The 25,717-nt window shown below is 44.5% G+C and overlaps 1 protein-coding gene and 1 long non-coding RNA gene across 2 annotated transcripts; one reads left to right on the top strand and one right to left on the bottom strand.

The window, feature by feature from the left end:
* Positions 1-5,682: 5,682 nt before the first annotated feature.
* On the bottom strand, positions 5,683-22,451 carry fhl3a (four and a half LIM domains 3a). The gene is made up of 6 exons (XM_088387182.1): positions 22,264-22,451; positions 9,782-10,002; positions 9,206-9,380; positions 8,444-8,613; positions 8,184-8,370; positions 5,683-7,436 (listed from the first exon to the last, which is right to left on the bottom strand). The coding sequence occupies exons 2-6, from the start codon at positions 9,935-9,937 to the stop codon at positions 7,285-7,287; spliced, it is 840 nt and encodes a 279-aa protein (XP_088243308.1). The 5' UTR covers positions 9,938-10,002; positions 22,264-22,451; the 3' UTR covers positions 5,683-7,284.
* Positions 10,143-11,946, top strand: LOC148391542 (uncharacterized). The gene is made up of 2 exons (XR_015860866.1): positions 10,143-10,612; positions 10,677-11,946. It is a non-coding gene; the product is annotated as an uncharacterized LOC148391542 (long non-coding RNA).
* Positions 22,452-25,717: the final 3,266 nt, after the last annotated feature.

Genomic DNA, 25,717 nt, shown 5'->3' with positions numbered 1-25,717 from the left:
ACACTACAAACACCACACAAACACACCACAAACACCACAAAAACACACCCAAAAAACACCACACAAACACCACAAACACCACAAAAACACACCCAAAAAACACCACACAAACAACACACAAACACACCACAAACATCACAAAAACACACCCAAAAAAACACCACGAAAACACACCACAAACACCACACAAACACACCACAAACACCACAAAAACACACCCAAAAAACACCACACAAACACACCACAAACACCACACAAACACACCCAAAAAACACCACACAAACACACCGCAAAAAACACCACACAAACACACCACAGAAACACCACACAAACACACCACAAACACCACAAAAACACACCCAAAAAACACCACACAAACACAACACAAACACCACAAAAACACACCCAAAAAACACCACACAAACACACCACAAACACCACACAAACACACCACAAACACCACAAAAACACACCCAAAAAACACACCAGAAACAACACACAAACACACCACAAAAACACCACACAAACACACCACAAACAACACACAAACACACCACAACCATCACAAAAACACACCCAAAAAAACACCACGAAAACACACTACAAACACCACACAAACACACCACAAACACCACAAAAACACACCCAAAAAAACACCACGAAAACACACTACAAACACCACACAAACACACCACAAACACCACAAAAACACACCCAAAAAACACCACAAACACACCACAAACACCACACAAACACACCACAAACACCACAAAACACACCCAAAAAACACCACACAAACACACCACAAACAACACACAAACACACCACAAAAACACCACACAAACACACCACAAAAACACCACACAATCACACCACAAACACCACACAAACACACCACAAAAACACCACACAAACACACCACAAACACGACACAAACACACCACAAACACCACAAAACACACCCAAAAAACACCACACAAACACACCACAAACAACACACAAACACACCACAAAAACACCACACAAACACACCACAAACACCACACAAACACACCACAAAAACACCACACAAACACACCACAAACAACACACAAACACACCACAAACATCACAAAAACACACCCAAAAAAACACCACGAAAACACACTACAAACACCACACAAACACACCACAAACACCACAAAAACACACCCAAAAAACACCACACAAACACACCACAAACACCACACAAACACACCACAAACACCACAAAAACACACCCAAAAAACACCACACAAACACACCGCAAACAACACACAAACACACCACAAACACCACAAAAACACACCCAAAAAACACCACACAAACACACCGCAAACAACACACAAACACACCACAAACATCACAAAAACACACCCAAAAAACACCACGAAAACACACCACAAACACCACACAAACACACCACAAACACCACAAAAACACACCACACAAACACCACACAAACACACCACAAAAACACCACACAAACACACCACAAACACCACACAAACACACCACAAACACCACAAAACACACCCAAAAAACACCACACAAACACACCACAAACACCACACAAACACACCACAAACACCACAAAACACACCCAAAAAACACCACACAAACACACCACAAACAACACACAAACACACCACAAAAACACCACACAAACACACCACAAACACCACACAAACACACCACAAAAACACCACACAAACACACCACAAACACCACACAAACACACCACAAAAACACCACACAAACACACCACAAACAACACACAAACACACCACAAACATCACAAAAACACACCCAAAAAACACACCAGAAACAACACACAAACACACCACAAAAACACCACAAACACCACAAAAACACACCCAAAAAACACCACACAAACACAACACAAACACCACACAAACACACCACAAACACCACAAAAACACACCCCAAAAACACCACACAAACACACCACAAACAACACACAAACACACCACAAACACCACAAAAACACACCCAAAAACACCACACAAACACACCACAAACACCACACAAACACACCACACAAACACACCACAAACACCACAAAAACACACCCCAAAAACACCACACAAACACACCACAAACACCACACAAACACACCACAAACACCACAAAACACACCCAAAAATCACCACACAAACACACCACAAACAACACACAAACACACCACAAAAACACCACACAAACACACCACAAACACCACACAAACACACCACAAACACCACACAAACACACCCAAAAAACATCACACAAACACACCACAAACATCACAAAAACACACCCAAAAAAACACCACGAAAACACACCACAAACACACCACAAACACCACAAAAACACACCCAAAAAACACCACACAAACACACCACAAACACACCACAAACACCACAAAAACACACCCCAAAAACACCACACAAACACACCACAAACACCACAAAAACACACCACAAACACCACAAAAACACACCCAAAAACACCACACAAACACACCACAAACACACCACAAACACCACAAAAACACACCCAAAAAAACACCGCAAACAACACACAAACACACCACAAACACCACAAAAACACACCCAAAAAACACCACACAAACACACCACAAACACCACAAAAACACACCCAAAAAAACACCAAACACCACACAAACAACACACACACAGACCACACACACCCCACACACAACACACACCACACACACCACACACACACACCAAATACACAGTGACGTCACGGATCAGTCAAAAATAAAGTGGGGGTGAGGGCGGGTGTGGCACCATCTAGTGTCCAAGTGACGTAGGTACACCTTTAAATGATGGTGTACCTAATGGAGTGTCTGTGTGGTTCCCTCGTTAAGCGCACCTGCGTGAAAATTTTTAGCTCATTTCACGTTCTGCGGTAGCTAAAAGTTTTCACGCAGGTGCGCTTAACGAGGGTCACTTGGAAAACATATTGGAACGCGGGCCAGAGGACAAGAGCTTGACACCTCTGACCTTTGGCCATGATATTTCCCTAATAAAGTGGCCTGTTATTTGTTACACTTGAAAATGGCGGTGTACCTAATGGAGTGTCCAAGTGACGTCACAGATCAAACAGTCAATAATAAAGTGGGGGTGAGGGCGGGTGTGGGACTATCTAGTGTCCAAGTGACGTAGGTACACCTTTGAATGGCGGTGTACCTAATGGAGTGTCTGTGTGGTTCCCTCGTTAAGCGCACTTGTGTGAAAAGTTTTCGCTCTTTTCACGTTCTGCAGTAGCTAAAAGTTTTCACACAGGTGCGCTTAACGGGGGTCACTTGGAAAACATATTGGAACGCAGCCCAGAGGACTACAGCTTGACACCTCTGACCTCTTTTTTTTTTTTTTTTTAACCTCGTGTAGTGTACCTATTGAAGTGTCCATGAGGTACACATATCGTCATACAAAGCAGTTAACCAAATGTCAGATTTTTGTTTTAATTGACGAATAAAGAAACAAGGAATAAAACACCAGACAAGTTTTAACACAAATGTTTATTACAAATAATAATATTAAAAGCAAATTTCAAACCAGCAATCTAATTTGAAATTGCAGTAGATATATTGGATAAGAATATTTAGGCGTATATATGCATACGTTATTTAAAAACTACTATAAGTGTGATACCACTATGCTATAGTGATTACCAGCTCAGTGGCCTTGTGTTAGAGTGCCCGCCCTGAGATTGGGAGGTCGGGGGTTCGACCCCCGGCCGGGTCATACCAGTGACCATCATAACAATGGTACCCATTTCTTCCCTACTTGGCACTCAGCGTAAGGGGTTGAAATGGGGCCACCCCAGCTGCTCACCATCATTGGGACTTTAGAAATCTTTTAAAATCAAGATGACCCCAAAGAGAAGTATAATCTCCCCGTTTTAGCATAACGGCGCATCCCTTTATGCAAGAAAGTTAGCCGTTAGCTTGGAGAAACCGTGCATAAAAGAAGTGGTGTTTCAGTGAGTGGTTCTTTCTTTCCTTGGCAAATCGTCAATCGACATTCTGACTTACATAGTTCACGCTAGGAGGAAGCCGCAACACGTTCACTGACTGATCCCTTCGTTGATGCACGGGGGTAAGGAAGGCGGTTGACTTATTGACTCGTTCGCGAACGGGAAAGTCCGGATTCGTTCCCTCACTGATCCGTTCGCGCGATGAACTGGAAATGCGAATCACTCGTTCGTTTACTCACAGATTCCTTCGTTGGAGAACGGGGAATGCAATTGAGTGAACGGGAAGTGACGTCATTTTCTTCTTCGTTTTGTTTTACGGCAAGGTGGCACCAGCTTCAATGCGCATTACCGACACCTACTGGTTGAAGTCATATGAGCTGAAAAAAGAACGAGTCACTTTAGGAAGCGATTCGTTAAGTTGTAAGTTATTAGCCGACACTAATCAGCCATTGTTTATGCTATATTATGTTTGTACGGCGACCTTGAGTGCCTCGAAAGGCGCCTTATAAATAAAATGTATTATTATTATTATTACTTCAAACTGACTTCTATAATCTAACATTAATAAATTGCCATTGTATAAATGGTATCCAACGAAACTAAGATATTCTACCAGTGGGAGACTGCCGCAATGCAAAAGTCACCAGGTATGAGGATTGAAGGCCGAGCTCAAGTCCACAAACAGGATCCTGGCGTGGGGTGGCGCAGGATGTAGTGCAGCCCCATGTTGACCGCATGGTCGGTCCACCCACCTGTTTGCCCGGTAGGCAAAGTGCAGGGGGTCGAGCAGGGTCAAGGGGGCCCGGAATGTCCTTCACTAGCCTTATTGCATAGTTAGTTATGTTTTTTTGTACCTGGACTAAAAAGGTTGATTTGCTAGTATATTTTCACCTTTGTTAGGTGCGACAGTACATTCCAGTTCTCGAGACAGTTTTGGAGCTGCAGTGTTGAATGTGTGCAAAAGGAGGCAGCACAATCCAAAGTGTTGAACTTGCATGGGGATTTGGACAAGGGCCTGTCGTTCTGAAGACATTGAATACAAATGTCTGCATCCAACACAAAATACGCTCAAGGTTTGCTCATTCACAGTTCAAAAACAAAACAGCTAGCTTCACCTATCAACACAAAATGAGGTGGACATCATAACAGGATAGTCCAAAAAGTCCCAAGAACCCATAGTAGACACATTTGAAGCAACTCCCACTACTTAGTTGTGCTGCTTGGAGCAAAAGTTATATTCGGGGTGCCGCCAACATACCGAGCGAGGGCCGCTTTTTCCCACTGACCTTTCTTCCTCCTCTTGTCTCGTCTTGTCTTTCCTGCAAAAAGCTGCCCCCCCTCCCCCGAAAGTGTCGAGTCCAGATGTGAACATCCTCCCTCCTCTCTTCCTCCTTCGCTCGCTGGCTCCCACACTTCTAGCACCCCCTCCTCCACCCACCCGAGCTTTCCATTTCCTTTTTTGGTGAAAAAATCTCAAACGGCGGTGGGGAGAGTGCATCTGTTATTCCATGTGTACACCATCGGGGTGGTGAAACAGTCGACTCAGCATAAATATATATGTAGGTGCAAGCTTCTTGTCACTTAGGGCAAGAACGCAAACGTGTTAAAAGTGTTTTGCCAAAGTCACCACCATTTTTCAAGTGACAAAACATGCAATATAATCCACATGATTTCATTTATTTCCAAACACAACCATTGTGTTTACAACTAAAACAATGGCTTCTTTTTCCCCATCCAATACAAAAACAAATGCACATTTGCCAACTCTGACTCACCAGCATCAAAGCTGAAATATATACTATATATCATTGTGTGTGTGTGTGTGTGTGTATTTTTAATACTTTTAAAAAAAAGAAATGAATAAGAACAACAAGAAGCTCCAAATTTTGTGTGTCAAAGTTTTTGGTTTGTTATTTTGCTTGTCCATATCAAAGTTTTTCTTTTTCTTTAGTGGATATCAATTGTTTGCAAACACATGGGAAGGCTCAAGTGCTTGCCAAATAGTGATCCCATGTAAGCCTCCAACGCTCACCGCATGTTGCTTAATTATGAGACACCCTACATTATATATTACATGATCTTTTCCCCCTACAAATACTCAACAAAAATGAACAGATAAAAAAGAAAAGTGAAAAATACAATAGATAAAATAAAACCCTAAATATAAAAAACAAATACGTTTTTAAAATAAGGAAAAACTCAAGGAAAAAAATATTAAAACGAAACAAAACAGCCTATAAACCTAAAGTAGAAACCCTGCCAAATACTGAAATGTACTTAAAAAAAACGTATATTAAAACACTTCAGAATGATTCACAAAGCTTTTGTCACAGGGTTTTGTTAACTATACATAAAAATATCTGCTGTTTTGGGGGAACAGAAATAATAATAAAAAAAAATAAATGCACAAAATTTGGAGATGCAGCGACAAATACAACAAAATAAAAATAAAAAGTAAGACATGCATACTCAGCATCTTTTTGACTATAATTGTCAGATGCTAAAAATGTAAAATAGTTAGAAAAAAAAAAAAAAGGGAAATTGGGGCCAGCAGAGTGAGAAAATACTGAATTTGTATGTTGAAAATATTTTGGACACAATGAGTGAGACTTTTTGGAATGCTGGCTAACCAAAAGTGACACTTGATACTTTCTTATTAAAACAATGCAACCATTTTTTTTTCTCAATACTTTGACAACAATTTGTCCGAATTGCACAAGTCATAGAAATGTTTTATCCTTTGAATTCTTCTCTTCTGACTTGCTAGCATCCTACGAGGGACCAATTGATATTACAGGACATGCTCGATTTAAAAAGAATTCCTTGGAAAAATAATGAAGAAAGGTCCACTTATCAAAAACAATTAGCAGAAAATGAAGAGGAAAAAAAATAGCAAAAAGATTCAGCAATCACATAAAAAAGTGGTTTTGTGCCATGTTTTTGTATTGTTTTTTTTTTTATGTGCACTCAACATGGTAGCATGATTGTCCAAAAAAGTGCAAAATTAAACTTTTCATAATGTTAAACTGCTCAGAATTGTTTTTCTTTAACTTTTGTGTTATTTTTGCACTCAAATTAGCCCCAGTTGGAATCATTTATTTATTCAAGAAGTTATTTTGATACTAAATATTATACATGTTTTAAAGCCCTACACTGTATAAAGTTTGTTGCCTTTTTTGTTTCCCTGTATGACCTTGCTGGGTATAAAAACTTTGGCCATGACACACACCAGTCGAGTGGAATTCACTTTGTGGCTCTTTATAAGCCTTTGTGGCAGTCGCGGCATAAGATGCGCTCACCGTCAGGGAAAAAGCCGGCGCCCACCAGTGACACGGAGCACTGCGTGCACGTGAAGCATGGCTGGTGCCACTGGCGCTCCTCGAACGAGATGTACTTGCCTCCGCCGAAGCCTGGAAAAAGGGCGACACGACAGTCAACATCAGCTACAAGTTAGCGACCTTACGACCTGCCACTCATGTTCGCACTCGGTTACCAGTCAGCGGCTCCGGTTGCTGATAATCGATAATCGGCCAATGATAACAAATGACAGACAACCTGCGTAGCAATTAGCAAGCTAGTGACTAACATTAGGTCGCGGATAAAACACCTGGTCAATGCATAGCATTCGGTCAATCGGCTGCTAGCTGGCGAGTCAACGGCGCAAATTTACACAAATACGCAAATAAAACACTTGGAAAATACTTTGAAGTGAAAACTTAGAGACGTTTTTCCTTTTCATCTGTTTTCCGAGCATCCCAAAGTGAGCGTGACCCACTTTCGAATAAATTTGAAACATCATGTAATCATTTCCTCAGTGTGGAAACTGAGGTCCAGCTCTCCACGGCAAGTCGCCACACTCCCTCCCTCCCGACTTAACACCAGTGGGAAAAGCCATCAGGGAACCTCCGGTCGTTCGGAACGACACGTTTATTTCTGGATGACCGTCCCACCGGGGATATGCGTATAAATCCCAAAGGAGAAGTTGCTGTCATGAAGGCAACACAAAGACAACAAGGCCGCCCGGCCGGCCCATGGTGAAGCATCGCAACGATCTAACAAACGCTAAAAGCGAAGCTTGCGGCATTTGTTTGTGAATATCAGCCGTAAACACGGCCGACCACCAAAGCGGTCATACTAACAAGAAGAGATTCTCTCGCCTGTGATGGGTTTGCTGCAGGCCTCGCACTTCTTGGCGTAGAGGCTTCCGAAGCACTTGAGGCAGTAGGGGTTGTCGTCACGCGAGGTGAAGTGCTGGCCGGCCAGCTGCGTTTTACAGCCGCTGCACACAAAACACTCCTTGTGCCAAGGCTCGTCCCGGTACGTCACGCCGCCTTTAGCCAGGGTCTGAGAAGATCCAGGACACGGTAAATGCAAGCGTCACTCAGCTCGGGCTACTTTGTGCCAGGCGACGACGAACCTTTTTACAGCGCGTGCAGCGTGGCGCGAACTTGTCCTCGTAGCACGCCACGCAGTAGTGCTCGTCCTTCTCCGGGATGAACGACTTGGAGCCGATGGGCTGCTCGCAGGCGTGGCAGACGAAGCAGCCCTCGTGCCACGTGGAACCTGCGTACTCCAACTTCCTGGTACCTGAGGAGCACATGCCAAATGTGTAGAAGAAAAACAACTCAACGGAGCATTGGTATCTTTGCGCTGTTTGAAATCATGTGCTAGAAGTGCAGAAATGCTTGAAAAAGCCAGTTTGATTGATTGGAAATGAAAAGACCACAGGCCGGCCGCACATACTCTGTTGGAAAGTGGCGGCTGGCCACCGCACAGGATGGATTGAGGTGATTTTTTTCCCCCCATAGTTTGTGTCACTGAATAATCCATCTTCTCCCACTTTGGTGCTTGTTTTTTTTTTTATTGATCTTATTCGACTTGCTGCTTAGCCTTACGATGACGCTGCGGTTTTCAGGCCCAGACTGACTGTTTCTTCCCGATCTGTGGAAAAGCCGTACGCATGACATGTTTGGAAAATGACAAATCGAAGCATCACTCTCTTTGGCAACTACAACAGAAGTTACACGTGAACATTCGAATACAGGGGTGACCAAAATAGGGTCGGCGGACCCCATGGGTTCAGCGCTGTTCTTTGATCCGGCCCACCGAGTATTTCTAGATTTATAATGGAACCAAAGGCCAGCACTAAATGAGCAAATGACCCCGCTTTGACCTTCACCTGGCATGACGATCTTGTCGCACGCGACACACTTGGACGAGAACTCGTTGCAGTAGCAGTCGTTGCAGAGCAGCGCGTCCTCCTGGTTGGTGAAGGGCTCGTCCGCCAGCGAGCGTTCGCAGCGGAAACAGCGGAAGCAGTGCTCATGGTAGTGCCGGTCCTCGTAAAAGAGCTCCTAGGAGGGGAACAAGATCAGGTCCACATCACCCACGACACCAATGGCGATCAATCGAAAAGAAATCGTCATTCACGATTGACACTCTCCTAGATGATGCGCAGTCACTACGAGCTGCTCCCGATTCTAGCCACGACTTCATGTTTCCTGCGGCTGTTTATAACTAGCGCAGGTTCAAAGAAAGCACACGCCATTCGGCAAGCTGTAAATCACCAGCTTCCTGTCGTTAAAACGGGCGTGAATAGGTTTTCGCCAATGCAAAGAACGCATCTCCAAATAAGGGCAGAATATAGACTCCATCGTCGGGGCAAAAGCGGAAAATGAAATCACCGCTACGGGAGGGATACGAGGAGCCCAGTCAGTTAGCGGCTAGTTAGAAAGTAAACGGAGCGCTCGCTCACCCGGGCGTCGTGGGCGATCAGCTCCTTGCACTCGTCGCACGTGTTGGAGAAGAGGCTGTCGTAGCACGGGATGCAGTAAGGGGTTTCGTCCGACTGGATGTACTTGCGGCCGTACAGGGACTCCTTGCAGTTGTCGCAGTCGAAGCGGTCGGCCATCGCGGCGGGGGGGCGCTTGCTCGATCGCTCGGTCTGTGGGTGGGTCGCTCGCTCGGGTTGTCAGCCTGACGTGAGAAAGAGAGGAAAGCGGGAATATTGATCAGAGAAAATGACATCATCGAGGGCATGACATCATAAAGCGGATTCACTAAGTCATGGAGGGGGTCCAACGGATCGCCACCCCCTGACTTCTTTACGGGTCACTACTCCCCCGGTTTGAAACAGTCCAACTTGTCAGCATGTAACACGGGAGCGGCACGTGTTACGTCTACGGACACGCCGAGCCAGCCAGCGAGCGGGCGGAACAATGGCGGCCGGCGACAACAGTATCGGCTTGCCTAAACATGACGGTACCGCTGGAGCGAAGCCCGGCGATAAGTGATGCCGCCGACCCTCCGCAGGTTGGGTCCGTTCCCACCGCAGGCAGGCAGGCCGGCAGGCAGGACCGGGAATGATGACCTCACTTCTGGGTAAGACAAGTAGTGTCAGGCTGGATTTACACTGCAGATTGGAAGTGAGTTGCCAGCACTGGCAGCAGCTATGTACAGTATGTGCTTGCCAGATATGAAAACAAAGGAGGCGTGAGCTGGAAAGGGTGCTGACAACTCCCTGACATTTTTCTTTTTTTTTTAAGCAAATAAGGCTACTGTTGTTGTCATTTAATGGCATGAAAAAGTCTTTTTTTTTGTTTTTCAAGCAAATAAGGCTACTGTTGTTGTCGTTTAATGGCATGAAAAAGTCTTTTTTTTTAAGCAAATAAGGCTACTGTTGTTGTCATTTAATGGCATGAAAAAGTCTTTTTTTTTTAAGCAAATAAGGCTACTGTTGTCATTTAATGGCATGAAAAAGTCTTACAGTGGAACCCTTTTTGATATTTTATTAAGAAACACTGCCTTGGCGGGCCAGACCTGGCCCCCGGCCGGGCCTTGACTTTGACAACTTTCAAATGGTACAAATGGACAGGAAGTCTATCAAGAAACGTTTTGGTGTTGAAAGACTATTTTCCACTCATGACACCCGACGTACGGGAAGTGCAAAGGCCCAATAAGGCTGTTGTTCCCAAGGCTGGCTTATTTCTTGGCCAGAAAGCCTCAGCTTGTTTTTGTAGGCTTCCCAGAGAGACGCGGCTCTGAGCAAGAATAACAAACAATCACGTCCGATGAAGTATCTGTCAAGTCGCTGGAGCAACCGATGGCAACGTCTCGGGCGGAGATCACCGAGCCCGATAGGTAAACGTGCGTTACTTCAGAAGCAACAAAAGGGCTTGTTTTGACCTGTTCCCATTTCGGGTTGGACTGGCCAACGCCGGGGTTAAATGAACTCCCGATGGCACGAAAACAGAGAGCGAGGAGGCGGGGGGGAGCATGACGTGGGTTCAGTGACCCTTGAGGGGCTGGATCTGGGTCACGGTGAACTCCAGAATCCAGGCAGGCCTCCCAGGGCTTTTTGGATCTCCCGCTACTACTGTATATGCGCAAGCTTCCCGGCAAGGCTCCATCTTCCTTCGCTGACTCAGAACCTCGGAGCGGGTCAGGAACGTTGCTAAATACCAGAGCCGTGACCGGTTTCCCAAGTAATCGGAGCTGAGGAGTCCACGCGAGACGACACGCCGAGTTTAATTGCAGCATTGCAGCGAGCTAAACGGGGCTCGGGATCAAGAATTCCTTTCTTTGCAGTGATTCCCGCCAGAGTTCATCCGAGACGGAAAGTCAAATATTGAGCGAGCGCAGCTATATGGGTCAGCGTGACTGGCTGTTGACATGCTTTTCTTTTCCTTCAAGTGGATCCACATTGATTAGGTGAATGCGAAGAATTCAAAAATTGACTTGACTTCCCGTTTAAATAATCATGCAACTAAAATGGATTGGATGTCACTTTTATATCTAAAGAAATGTGTACAAAGTGTTCTTCAAGATTATATGTATTGGACTAGAAAGTTAAATACAACTGAACTGTATCAAATATGTTGTACATGAAAGCTTACACGGGATGAATGAGAAACTAGAAAACTTGTGTGATTGTATTTCTTGGAAAGATTGTACATTTCATTTATATTTAACTGGAGCACAGGTGTGAATTCCAAAATTTGCATCCAGCAAGCAAACCCCTCTAGCGCAAATCCCTGTGCTTTGCCTGTTTGCCATTGAGAGAGCCGATACAGTGGAGTGTGTGCGCAGTGCAGTGGCTTTGTTTTCCCAGGCAGGACTCAGTCATGCCTGTTGCGGTCAAGAGGATCTCTCTCTGTTGATACAACACAACACGCTGTCTGTCCCATGCTTTGTCTAGTCTTTATAAAACACTTTTTTATTTTGATTCAACAGGAAGGGGGAGGAGGAATGAGCAGACAGGCTTTTTTTTCCTGCAGGGAGTAAACACATTTGGAATCAAACGGAGCGTAAAAAGAGTTTGGGCTGCCGGGGATTAGCCGGCTCGCCGGTGGGACCGGACAAGACCGGACCGGACCCGGACAGAGCGTACCGAGTCTCCCGGCGACAGCATACATGCAGTCAGTCTCCCCATTGGCCCTGAACTTTCCCTCGTTTGCCAATCGGGAAGGGATTTCACCCACTAGACTAAGCCGGCCTTGGCATTTCTCGTCTATCTTACGGACGGATATTTGAAAACAAATAAAAAGCCGGGAAGTCGCAAGGTTCACGGCTAAATTAAAGAGTCGCGAGGAAGGAATAACACGCTGAGGCTTTTGGGTTTTGCACAAGCCGCAGCGGCGAGGCCAAAGTGCAACATGTGCTTAAGGCAAAAGGAAGGCCACGGCGCATGGGTGTGCCGGATGAATTTCACCACCTGGCGTAAACATAGCAAGGCCGCTGAAGAGCTCAATGCTAGTACCTGCGCAAATTTCATACCATTACTGGAACGCCATTCTGCCTTGACAAAAGTTTCATGATCGCCACAATGATCCACATTGCCAAATAGAAATAAACACAACGCCCAGAAATACTCCAGGGAGGGTCACACACGGGCACAATTATGTGTCGTATGAGTAAAAGAATCACTTGGCCATCAAAGATCATTTCCGGATCCAACTTTTAAAGCCATACACACGCAAAGTCACAAATAGTACCCTGGAATGAGAAATAAGAAATAAATCAAATCTATACCACATTCAATGAAGCAATTAAATTAAAATAAATAAAAAACATTCCATAAAAAATGACATTTAAAAAATGAATTCAATACAAATTCAATGAAATAAAAATGTGTTCAACATGACATGACAAGATAAGATGATTAATGCAACAGGTTCTCTTATCAGTTACATATAATCATCTTCACCTTGCACAAGAGAAATAAACAGAACGACGAGAAACAATTGCCCCGGGCAAATCATTCCAAAACAGGCTGAAGCCCGTGAGTGTACAAGTTCCACCTTAATTCACCATAATTACAGCAATGCAATCATTTCTTGTCACTTATTCAGAGCAGACATCTCCCTTTAGTATCATCAAAAAACAACAACACAACAAATGACTCAATCCAAGGCACGTCGGAATCTTTTGCTGCCTTCAAAGACAAACTCTGCACAAAGAACCAGCGAGGAAATCTCAGTGGGAGGAAAGTGAGCGCCAGGAAACCCAAGCCGGGCACCGTCGGAGGTAAATCAAGTCTGAAGCCAGAGCTTTAACCCCAAGGCCGCTCTTAAATCAAACGTGGATGAAAAGGAACAGAGAAGAAGGATAAACACGTCCCATCACTTGGCGCGCTTGTCCGCTGCCTGGACATCTTCCAGAACACAGTCCAGCTTCTTTGGCTGACTAGAAAGTTCAGATCTGGACATGGGACTATATCATTTGAGGCTTTTTGAGTTGAGCGCATGAAAAAATAAAGAATGATGTCAACCCCCCCTTCCCCCACACGGTTTACGTGTTGCTTCCTCTCAAGGCAAAGAATGGAGATATTCATTCCTTGATGAGCGTGGAGATGTTCCATGCGCTGACGAATGGGAAAAGTCAAGTACGCCAATTGCACCAGAAGATCTTAATGCTTCGTAACGTGTGTTTATGACTCACTGTCCGAGGGATTAGGTGGATATTATTTTTCGGGACAGTGCAGGATGAGGGAGCGCGGTCCTCAGCGTGACAAATGGCGTGCAGGAACCAACACTTAAAGCCACCTCCGAAAATGAGTCAAATGTACTCCGTCGTCTCGTTTATTTGACAGAAAGCGTATATCGCCACATGAGGACATTTGACACGAGGGAGAAATTATTCATCAATGTGTTTTGATTTCAAATCATGACTCAGCTGAAATGACACATAGAAGCTATGTCCTTTAAACCAAACAATTCTTCCCAAAATAATGCAGATAAACAAGTATCCAGAAGACAAATCGCATAGCGCTCATTTAGTTCTACATGGAATGAGTCCATTTGTCATAATCCCGCTTCACCCCGAGACTCAATTTCAAGGTATAACAATCACGGCGGCCTCCAAATCATACAGTTCCTGTCAAACCACCATGAAGCAAGTTTGAAGATGCGTGGAATGAACGTGAATTTATTTTTACACTGGCTGCATTTTTGCCCTACATTTGTCTTCCTTTGAGTTTAAAAAAAAAAATGCTGCCATGCATTAGTGCCTGACATCTGGTTTGCATTGAAGAAACTATGCAGCGGACTCCTGTGTGCCTTCCACTTATTCGGAGAGTCACTGCCTGGAGAATGCAAGGTTGTCCCTCCCCGTTTCTTTCCTGGTATATGTTTAGATGACAACAGAAGGAGCGACGAGAGGGTGAGAAAAGACGTCGGGAATCTGAAAAGCAGAACACGGTGGATGGATGATTTTGACAGCTCGCTCGCTCGCTCGCTGGCTAACTGCTCCACTGGACTTACTTTGGGATGGTAAACACACGAGGACGCGTCGCTTCCTAACAAGTAGGACGGCGTAAAGCTGTCAGGGCAAATATATGCTAGCACTGAGCTGAAATGGAAAATGGCAGTAAAAGTAGTGAGAGTTACATTTCGACAAATTTGGCTCGGAATAAACCAAGGACGTTCTTATTTATATTTATTTTAAATCTGAGGATCCAGTTGTTTTTTTTAGATGCTTTATGAGCACAACATTTTTCAATTGTTTTGAAGTGGACATAGTAGGACACCATGAGATCCGCTGGGTGAAGATCCAAAGCCACTTTCAAGCGTCGTAGGGATTTGTGAATAAGACTAGAATAGGGGTGTGCCAAATGTTTCCAGAATTCGAAGTACAACTCCCAACCAGCTAACGACTTGGCAGCTCAGAAAGTTCCAGAGCAAAAGCGCCGCTTTGATCCAAGAGTTGATTCACCATCACGCTTGATGGTGATAAGAAAGGCGGCAGACATCAAGGCTAACTGCAAGGTTGGACGGACCGGTGGTCTTCTGTTGCAGAGTCAGCACAAAAATAGGCCCGGACGTAGAGGGGGTCTCAAAGACCCGCCGACTCAGCGCTCTGACCCGCGTACGGCGCATACACCCACCCACACAACTGCTTGCAATTACTTGTGGCTCGTGGCTGCGCTGACCTTGAAGGTTAATGCCGACGCAAGAATGGATTTACAAAGCCAACATTACCACTTACGTGTTAGCGGCAAAGCTCTCTAAATGCCGGATTGGTTCATTTGAAAACTCAAATGAGAAATGCAGTGAGTCCCAGTTTGCTAATAAGTGAGCTCAATCTCTCATTTTCCTCTTAACCTCGACGAAGGGTTCACAAAAAGAGACATCAAGTCATTGTTGGCCCAGAAATCCGCCAAGTCACCTGCCAAAATGAGCAGCTAACAGGATGACGATCCTCAAAGTCATTTCCAGTACATTTGGGTCATACAAAGCTCGCAGGCACATCACCGCGGCAACGTGCAAACACCGTCCTCACACCGCACCATCATAAACTCCTTCACCGGTGACGTTTGCCGCTCGTTACACAGCGAGGCGCTTGGCCCGCCGTTTTATGCGGGATGCCGTGGCCGTGCGCAAACGTGCCAGAAAAAACACAGCGGCGCATTTAGCAACACATGCCGAAACATATTCAGGGAATCGGGTCGGACTGCAGGCGCGTAAAAGTGTCACTTTAGCAAGACGGACTGTTAAACATAATACATTTTTGTGGCGCAAAGGGTCAAATCTTTTAAGATGAACTTCCCCTGTGGACCACTTCCAAATCATTGCGATAAAACACAAAAGATTTGTTGTAGGAAGTCAAATTGGGTGGGAACTCGTTAGCATCGTCGCTAAATGGAAATACGGTGAACCTCTGGGGTTCGCTATTCGCAAATGCATCTTCTGTGGTCTGTGCTGATATTTGATGGAAAAATCGGTACAATTTGGCGCCAAAGCTCGAGCTAATAGGAGAGCTGTGAGGGAGCCGCTAACGTTAGCTTCATTTGTTAGTAGGATTTTGGGAATCAAATCAGCTTTTAGCCATTTTTGTTGAAGTCTAATGTTTAAAACAGCAGGAGAGTGTTTCAGGATCATACATTGTGGTTGAAACCATCACTGTGGGCAAACCGAAATCATTTTATCCGGGGCGTCAATGACTAACTGATGCTAATTGCGGCAGCGCTAAGTCCCTGTCCCATGAATGAATAGTGACTGAGGCTTTACTGTAACACTTTAAAAGCTCTGGCAAGCACGTGAACACACAAAGCCTGTCGCTGCTTTAAGTAGAAAAACAAACATAGCAGAGCTAACGGTGGACTCAGAGGTTCAAATGAGGAAAGTGCAGACAGACAACAGCTGCATCCACAAGCGGCCACCATTTCTTTCAAGCCACTAATATTTACTATCGCTGGCTTTTCCTACCATGTAATTCTCAAACTCTTTACACCGTATACCATCGGAAAAAAACGTAAAACAATGATTGAACTAAATACAACGAGACGCTACTTAGATTTCTGAATAAACTAAAAAAAACATTGAAGCCACAATAGTATTATTAGGGGAAAAAAAATGATACCAGACCTAGATGATATAGATATCCCATCCCATGTTTTGTCCGTGACATATACACACGAGAGAATGAAGCATAAATTGCTGGCTTAGTTGACTCAATCACAAGATTAGGTGGTGACACGGTGGAATATGTAAACATCAAAATGACCTCAAAGTGATTACAGCTATCAAAAAAAGCAAAGCTCCCCTTGGTGGACAATACATCACGGCGGATTTATCACAAGTTTTCTTGAGGTCTCCGGAGGCACGAGTACCGAGATCCTGACTTTGTCGACTTTGCCAAAGCGGAATTGCAATCCATCAGCGCCTTATCTTTCCCACGTCCAGCGCATTTTCTTTATCATGCAAGCATGCAAAACACTATTCGTCTTCCACACCTAATTCATTACCAGTGATAAAATGCAAAAGTCTGTGCTGCCGCTGTTGCTAAAAAATGGGAAGACGGCGTTTAAAAAAAATAAAAAATACACACAAAACAGGTGCTTTGGTGAAGACTGATAACGGCACCAGTTGAACGCTGGTCCTGTCTCTGGTCACGTAATAAATAAATTAATAAATAAATAAATAAATAAATAAATACATAAATAAATAAATATGAGTTGACTATGTATATGTACTTAAAGCAATATCACAGATGTCTTGATAATCCAAACGCCTTGTCGGCCGGATTGAAGTACGGAATGGGCCATGTGTGGCCCACAAGCCATACTTTACTGAGCGCTGAATGATCGCATCGTTAGCTCAACCCTAACACCTCTTTCCTGAAGCATCCATTCCTCCGACCAATCAGCTTGCATTCATTGATTGTCATCATCATGCACGACTTGTCAATCCGGGCCATTTAGCCTCCACTCTTTCTCCGGCGGTAATTAAAGCCCAAAGTCTTTCCACTCGCCATGCGAAAGGGAAGGGATGAGGCGCTGGTGCTGTTGGTTGGGAGGGAGGGAGGGAGGGAGGGAGGGAGGGAGGGAGGGAGGGAGGGGGCCCGAATACTTCCAGGGTGAAGTCATGCCGCTTGTGTCATAGACCCTTCTCTCGCTTTGCTTTGCTCACCGTCTGGCCTTTATTTTACTCATTGATCTCACTTCCACGGCCGGCGTTGGAAGTGGTTCTTTTTTTTTTTGAAGCTGGGATGTTTTGGCCCATTAAAGCAGGGCGGGGGTGGGGGGCAGAATTGCTAACGTATGAAGCAAAGACGTCGAGGTGAAAACAATTCAGTGATGTTTGCCAGACCCTTGAGAGGAATGCGGATCACTGGGTTTTTTTGTGTGTGTGCGGCATTGTTGAAGAAAAACCCACAAAGCAAACATCGAACACGATTCTCGCAATAAGATAACAACAGGAACGTGGCTGAAACACTTTGATTTCTTCTTGCTTAGGTGATTCACTTTCTCTCCTTTCATAAAGCAGCTCATCAAGCCTTCCGATGTTTGCGCATCTGCGCCTTTGTGGCTTTGACAAACAGAATTTAGCAACGAGCGGTTTGAGGCCGGCTGGCCGGCCGGCCGACCTGCGCAATACAATCTACGAGTGATTACTTTCAGGCAAATGTGGTGACAGCTGCTAAGCGGGCACGCCTCCTCCCGCGCGTCGTTTACTCAGCGAACCCCGCCGTCATTCAAACATTTCCCACTTAGCTTGCAGAAATTCCAGCGACCTTTACCCGTCCCCCAACCCGACACACAAAAAAGAAGCTAGGACATGCTATGTGAAGTATCGTTACGGTGAAATACGGCGGCGTTTGACACAACCTGCAAATCACATCGAGCTCGGGATGTTTGCCCACGGAGCCCGCCCTGGGCCTGATTTGCAAAAGTACAAAAACAGGCGCAAACTTGTTGGCGAAGCATGCGAACAAAATAACTTTGTTTTAATGAAATAAAAACGAAAATCAAATAAACAAATAATAAATAAAATAAATAAAAGTGCCAGAAGCCAAGATCCTGAGCTCAGCTGAACAACTTCCTAGCTTCAAGTGTGGAAAGTTGTGAAAAGCTCTCCAGGGTGAAGAGGTGCTACGCACTGAGTAAACTCTGCGGCGCAGGACTTGTATTTGACGTCTGTTCAATTTTTTTCCACCTGACACCTTGATAACAGACAGGCCTGCGGGCGATAACGACGTTCCCGCCGGGCCGCTCCTTTCCTCAAGTCACCCACCCTTTCATATTAGCGCCCACCAGAAGCCAAGAAAATCTCCGTTTAGCTCGTCCCTGTCGTAAATCTGCAAAGCATCCGTCGGTCCAGGAGCCAAAGTCCTTTTATAGCCACGCCAAGGACACTGTCTGCCATTTATGGAGGCTAAGGCTTGCATCACACCAAGGTGGGGTGGGGTGGGGAGGGGACGGTCCGGGTAGAAATTGGAGAACGGTGGCGCCAACCTGGAAATGATTTCTCTAGGTGCGTACGTCGCTAATTCGCCAGCGACTTGGAGCTTGTCGAAGCACGCAGCTCAGACAAAAAAGTGAGAGCGCTAACGCCAAAAGCTTGTGAATACTTGACTGAAAGAGCGGCGGCGAAAGGTTTCGCCAAGAGCACTGCGGCCTAACAAGTCACATTCTGGATCTTGTTTCATCTTGCCGAGCCGCAATTGTACTGTTAGCGAGAGGAATGTTAGCGCTCTTGAAGTTATGCGCGAACAATGACATGGATCTCATTCAGGAAAGATTGGGCGCTAAAATCCTTGAAAAAGCGAGCCCGCTAAAAAAATGGCATTGCTTGACCTCATTCATACGAGAAATTCTCTGCACCTAGCAGTATTTTCCCCTCCATTAGCCATCGGGTGTGCTATGATTAGCCCATTAGCCGCAGTCCGCGGTACCATTACGCGTCAAATTACAGGTTGTGTCCGAAAACACTGCTGATTATTTGTAGATTTAGTCTCGCCTGCAGCCAAGTTATTTGTATGGCAGCATGTTTTCCTATGATGACATGATTTGTACCGTTAGCTGCGGACGTGCTGTGCAGATCTGGCTACATACCTTGTCAGGGCATGAACTTTGTTTGGCTCCTGTCACACAAATGAAGAAAGAAGTGTTTGCCTTTTGCGCAGAGAAATCAGCAAAGTTTGGATATGTACATGTATTATATATATCTATCTATCTATTACATTCACATAGAAGAACATTCACACGGTGTATCTGGTTTTGATGGGTTGTACGAAAGGGGCTAAGACACACCGATAAAACCTGGCTCGAAAACAAAGGATGAGCGACAAGTAGACGATTGCCTCATTCCTCAAAGTACGGGAAAGCAGTCGCAGCTGACTCATTGACAAGACGGTGAATGGACAGCATTCCCGCGTCCAAACAACATCTGTTCCATGTGGGACGGCTGATGGGGAAACACTGATTGGAGCCGAGCCATTGGTTAAATGTCTTACATGTGCCACCGTTGACCGACTGCTAAGCCAATGGAAGCAAAACTAGCACCGAAGCCGGGTGGCCTTTCGCAGTGCAGCAAAAGGTCGCTTTCTTCACCCATATTTAACAAGTGTCTATAATTATCATCCATCCAACATTTCCCATAATGTGTCATTCCGAGCGACGTTTCTTTTCAAATGAGCAGCCTTGTAATTACATCCCACCAGGAACTTAATTACAACGCCAGAGCAGTCAGAATTTGTAAACTATATAACGACCATGCTGCTTGAAAATCCAAAGAGAGCAAGCGAGGTTGAGCGGAGTGGGCGGGGCTTATCTCACACAGGGGGGGGGGTCCTAAGACCTAAGTCTCGGCGGTAAGAACCCGCAGCACCTGGCCGTGCTCACCCACACAGGAAATCTGAGGTCACTTCCCTCACTTGCAGAGAATGCAGACGCACTCCTGCCGCTAGCGACGCGCCCCCGCAACAATCCGCATCAAAGTATCAGACAATTCCTGATTAGATGTAAAGAACTGGGTGAGAACTTAGGCAACTTTTAACGTGGATGAAACAGATGTTTTATGTAACATCTCCTCCGTGGCAGTCATTCATGTCATCCATTTCCTTGGTCGAATATTCACTTGTGGGATTGTTGATGGGCGCTCAAGATTTCCGTCTTATGGAGTCAATACGGAACCATTTGCTTTCTAAGCACCTGCAAGCACTTGACTGCTTCTTCTCTTTCGGGGCTGCTTTTAAACCGTGCCAAGCCATGACCCGGCCGCCGGCCATCTGGCTAGCTTCCAGCTAGCACGCAGGGCTGACCCTTGGAAAACTGACAGAATTCTTATGAGCAGCAGAGGAAGAGGAGGCAGACAAACAAACACATGACAAAGCTTCCAAGATGCTAAAATGGGAAGGGAATGACAACTTTTTGGCAGCCGGGAGGCCATTTTTGCGTGTCCGGCAGTCCCGAGTGGTTGAAAAACAGACTTCAAATATGTACTTTTGTTTCTTCAACAAAGAGCGAGTTTCACAACACACTAACCGTTCTACGTTTGTGACATGAGCAGCTGGTGCTACTAGCTAGCTACTAGTGACCCTAACCCCCCCACCCCATTAAAGGAGCTCCACACACTGTCCACTACAAGTTTTATACATGCACAGCATTGAGACAGAAGAAGGAAGGAAGAAAAAGCAAGACTGCGGGAGGAAAAGAAAACATCACGGCTCAGAAGATGTCCAGCCCACTTCACAGGAAACTTTTCTATTTTTTTTTTTTCCCTGATGTGCAAGTGCAAATTTGACTAAGCTCTGACATATTGTAAGGCCTTATCAAGCCTTGGCATGCCTGCGTCCGCTTTCATTGTGGCCGACGTCACATTATGATGAGTTGTCTAATGAAAAGCATGTTGGGATGTTTTTTTTCTCCTCACTATTGATCACATTGCCTGCCTTTCGGATTAGAAGCATTAAACTATCACTTTTCTCTTTATATCCATGACATTATCTTTCACATATGATAGGTTTTAATTTCAAGAAGCAATGAGTATTGTTTGGTTATTAAAATAAGGTGGGGATTTTTTTACCCCCCCAAATATGATTTTTTTTTTTTTAAAAAAGTTAATTATTCAATAAATGTTCTTTTAGGATTAAAAAACTAACTCACGACATATTTTCCTTTTTAATCTCAATTCCTCATCAATCTCATTATCTTTAATAATTTAATAACATCTCTGCACATAATAATAATATACATTGAATTGAGTGTCAAAGTAACTTCCCAACATTTCTCCCTGAAACCTGATCTTCTTTTAAGAAAAATCAATAACTTCTCATTGATCCCAAAGCAACTAAAAGCAAGGCAAAGGACAATTAATGAGCGAGCATTATTCTCGCAATTGAAGTCATTCCCACTAGAGTTTGAATGAAGCAGACGAGCATGCATGAACTCAAAGTCAACTTGCGCAAGGGTCCCAATATGCAAGAAAAACGGGCGAAATATCGCTCATTCTTTCCTACCAGGTATGAATCGGGAGCTGACAGCGGGCCACCCGGGTGTCACGTAGCCGCCAGTCGCGCACTGCAGGACCGGCTTGAGCGTGGACGTCGCCCGCCTCCGCCTGCTCCTGCTCCTGCTGTTGAAGGAAAGATAAAAATCACTTTGCTCCAACGGAGTGTGTGCTCAACAAAAGTTGCCGGCTACTTTTTTTTTTTTTTTAACTTTTTACTACTCAGGAAGTGAGTCAGAAGAGCCCGCCCCTTTCCCCCTGTCATTCACCTTCCAAATATGGAAGCACCCCACTCGCTTTCCTCCCACTGTGTGGAGCAACATACTCGTGCATTGCAGACAACACACACATGATGTGCAACTGGACATTAGATGAGAAAAACGGGAGAGCTTTTGCTGGAAAAGTGTTTGCCACTGCAAACTCGGACTTCATTATTGCGTTTATTAACACCTAAGTGCAGTCGCAGAATTTATTCATGCATAATATTTTTTGAATCATTCAATAGCATCATTTTTAAAGCATTCAATAGCAGCTTAAAAAAAATCTATTTTTTGAACGTCTGTGTAGAGGTTTCTTCCAGCCACTAGAGGGCACTTAATCTGGACAATTGCAATTATAATTTGGTGGCTAATTCACGTCTACTGTCTAAAGCAAATACTGTCTCTTCTTTTCATCCATAATATAAATGTCTTTTTTTCCAAACGGTACGACCTTTCACTTCTCTATTATTCGGAAGCTGCGTTTCACTTCTGTCATGACTCAATTGTGCAGAGTCCACCCCGGCCTGCTCTTGTGTCAGTCATCCCATCCGTGCACAAGGAAAGATACATCAAGTTCATTTGACTCATTATGATTAAACACAAAAACACGCTTGAGGGCTGTTGACACAAGGCCCTGCCCCATCTGATAACATTATTGCACACTTAGTCATGACGTGAACTCGTTTGGCACTGTTCCATATCACCGGACGCTGTTTGCAGTCAAGTCGCAAGTCACCGTGACTGGTGAAGGATTTGGAATTGTTTGCAGTGCGTGAGTCACCTAACCTAAGACAACATGAAGACATTTCAATAAGATACAAAGTGAGCTGAGCCCTGGCTGCCAATTACATTGATATAAAATACCTCCAAACAGCCAACTTTTAATTTATGAGTCGATCCGATGAGGACCAAGCTGACGTTCTAAGAATCATCAGTCTTGTCAGACACGGTACATTTCAAATAAACCCTCTCTGTTCCAAACAGCGACACGTTGAAGATGGAGGAGTAAAAGGAAAGCCAGCCATCATCGGGAGTGGAAAAAGCAATAAAACGCTCTCAGTCCATTTGGAAGAAGAACATCTATCTCCGTGCACGGTGGGCCTGACTGAGTCTTTTTCTTCAACTTTGGACGGACTCCATTTAGGATTGGAGGAGAATGGGACCAATTAGATGGTTAAAAGCAGTAAACACAAACTTGTAGCACTATGCGGCTTGAACGGCCGTCACGTATTTGCTGGCAAACAACAAAACGTCCTTTCTCAAGACGTGTCATCGAAACACCGTCATGTGACTTTTATTGCCGAATCCCGATGCCACCCATGACGTCTTCACCGTCGCTTTCAAAACTCAAACTGAGGAAAGGAGCAGTAATTGTAGACCATTTTTGCTTTGCGACATTTTGTGGTGTTGGAGAAAATCCCACCCAGGGGAACCCGCCGAGCCCAGCGTAACCTGGCGGGCATCGGACCAGCAGCTGGCGACGGCCAATGAGTGTGTGAGTAGCTATTAAAAGACCGCAATGTAAATATACTCTAAAGTCAGAGTTGCACTATGATTCTGGATATTACATCATCATTTTTGCAAGCGTGTGAAAATGAGCACATGCGCAAAATTTAACAGGAAGTCCGCCATTTTGTTCAATTCTAGTATGACGGAAGGAGCTCCCAATCCGAAGCAGGTATCCTAGACAAATGGAAACCTAGAGTTTGGAAATTTCTCCCTGACAGCCTTCATTTACTGTAAATGTTCTTTTCAATGAGTCGGGCACTAGCGATAAGACCCAGCCAAACATACCAAAGTCTTGAGCTCACAACACACACTTGCGCCGATCCAACAAAATGTCAACGCTGATATTTCCTCGACGTTCATTAAAGAAAACCAAACTTATCTGCGTCTGCATTGTGTTGCTTCCAGTTTTGTTCAATTGAATTTTTGACGTCTTTAGCTGTATGGCAGTGAAGGACTTCTGTCGGCTAATGACGCTCATACATCTGCTTTGATGTGATTTAAAACATTGCCTACAACTTTCAAGAAAAGCTTATGATGATTCAATTAGGTCGATTTTTTTGGAATGATAGTAAGGAAGACGATAAATACCTTTGATATTAATACTCAATGCGCGAGAACCAAGTAGGGGCTTAAATGGGCGTGTAAGGATTCGGGGGTCATTAACAGGCCGGCCGGTCGGCAGTGCTGACGATAAACAAAGCATGTGACATCATATGGAAACACTGATCCCATTCATTGGCCGCAAACATTCTGCACGCTGGGCAAATTTCGCACATGCAACAGACATTCCTCGCGGTTGTTGTGAGATGCCGTTTAAGGAGGCTGGAGGGGGGCTGATTTTGCTGGGATAGCACAAATGGGAGTCTGGGTGAGATGAGCTCACTGGTGCCGTTGCGGCAAATAGGAATATAGAATTGCCCCGCCTCCTCCTCACTCTTATCTCAGAGGACGGATGGATGGATGATGGACGGATGCAGCGTCTTAGAAAGATGTACGTCGTACATATTTATGTTCACTGCCTGCTTGCTGGGTCGTACGCTATTTCATGTTGCTTATGAGAAACACCAGGGCTCATTTGCAACATGAAACATTAGGACTTTAAGAAAGAATAAATAGCAAGTCATCTTAAACAGTAAACAAAAGAGGGAGGGGCTAATTTCTCAAATTTGCTATACTATAAAGTTTTTTTGGGTTGTGAATTCTACTTTAATCATATTAGTAGTGTGCAGGATTATTTTGAGAAAACTTGGAAAAAGTCCTGTGGAAATTTTAAATGGGCCTGCCACATGTTTCAAATCTGTACCCGGGCTTTTTTAGATTTGTAGAAGATTTGTTGCAGGCTGCGCTGTGCAACTATTTCAACTTGCCGCCCCAACACATTTTATTACAATAAAAAGTAAGATGAGTACGACAAAACTGTTCAAATTCACCTTTTGATTGTCAACATTGAAAAAGCTCAAAACAAAAGGAAATATTTAATATTGATGGTTGAACACTACTGGTAAAGTATAAAGTAATAATTATTGTGTTGATACCACTATTTACTGTCTTCTTTATCGTTATTAGCCTGAATTGTATATAATTATAAACTGCTTACGAGTCCAAGCAAAGGACTACAAAACTGTGCACTAGTGACCTCTCTCGTCTTTAATGCGCTACTACATTAAATGCAATGTTTTTTAACAAACACTATTC

The sequence above is a fragment of the Syngnathus floridae genome, chromosome 10, assembly GCF_059516105.1.
Source record: "Syngnathus floridae isolate MCC-2025c chromosome 10, RoL_Sflo_1.0, whole genome shotgun sequence".
NCBI lineage: Eukaryota > Metazoa > Chordata > Actinopteri > Syngnathiformes > Syngnathidae > Syngnathus > Syngnathus floridae.
The sequence above is the reverse complement of the archived record's forward strand: the minus strand, read 5'-3'. Positions and strand labels throughout refer to the sequence as shown.

Coding starts and splice junctions, on each gene's coding strand:
- fhl3a (XM_088387182.1), bottom strand. CDS start 9,937: ATGGCCGACCGCTTCGACTGCGACAACTGCAAGGAGTCCCTGTACGGC. Junction 9,381..9,781: donor TGATCGCCCACGACGCCCGG/GTGAGCGAGCGC, acceptor TTCCCCTCCTAG/GAGCTCTTTTACGAGGACCG. Junction 8,371..8,443: donor GCTGCACGCGCTGTAAAAAG/GTTCGTCGTCGC, acceptor GGATCTTCTCAG/ACCCTGGCTAAAGGCGGCGT.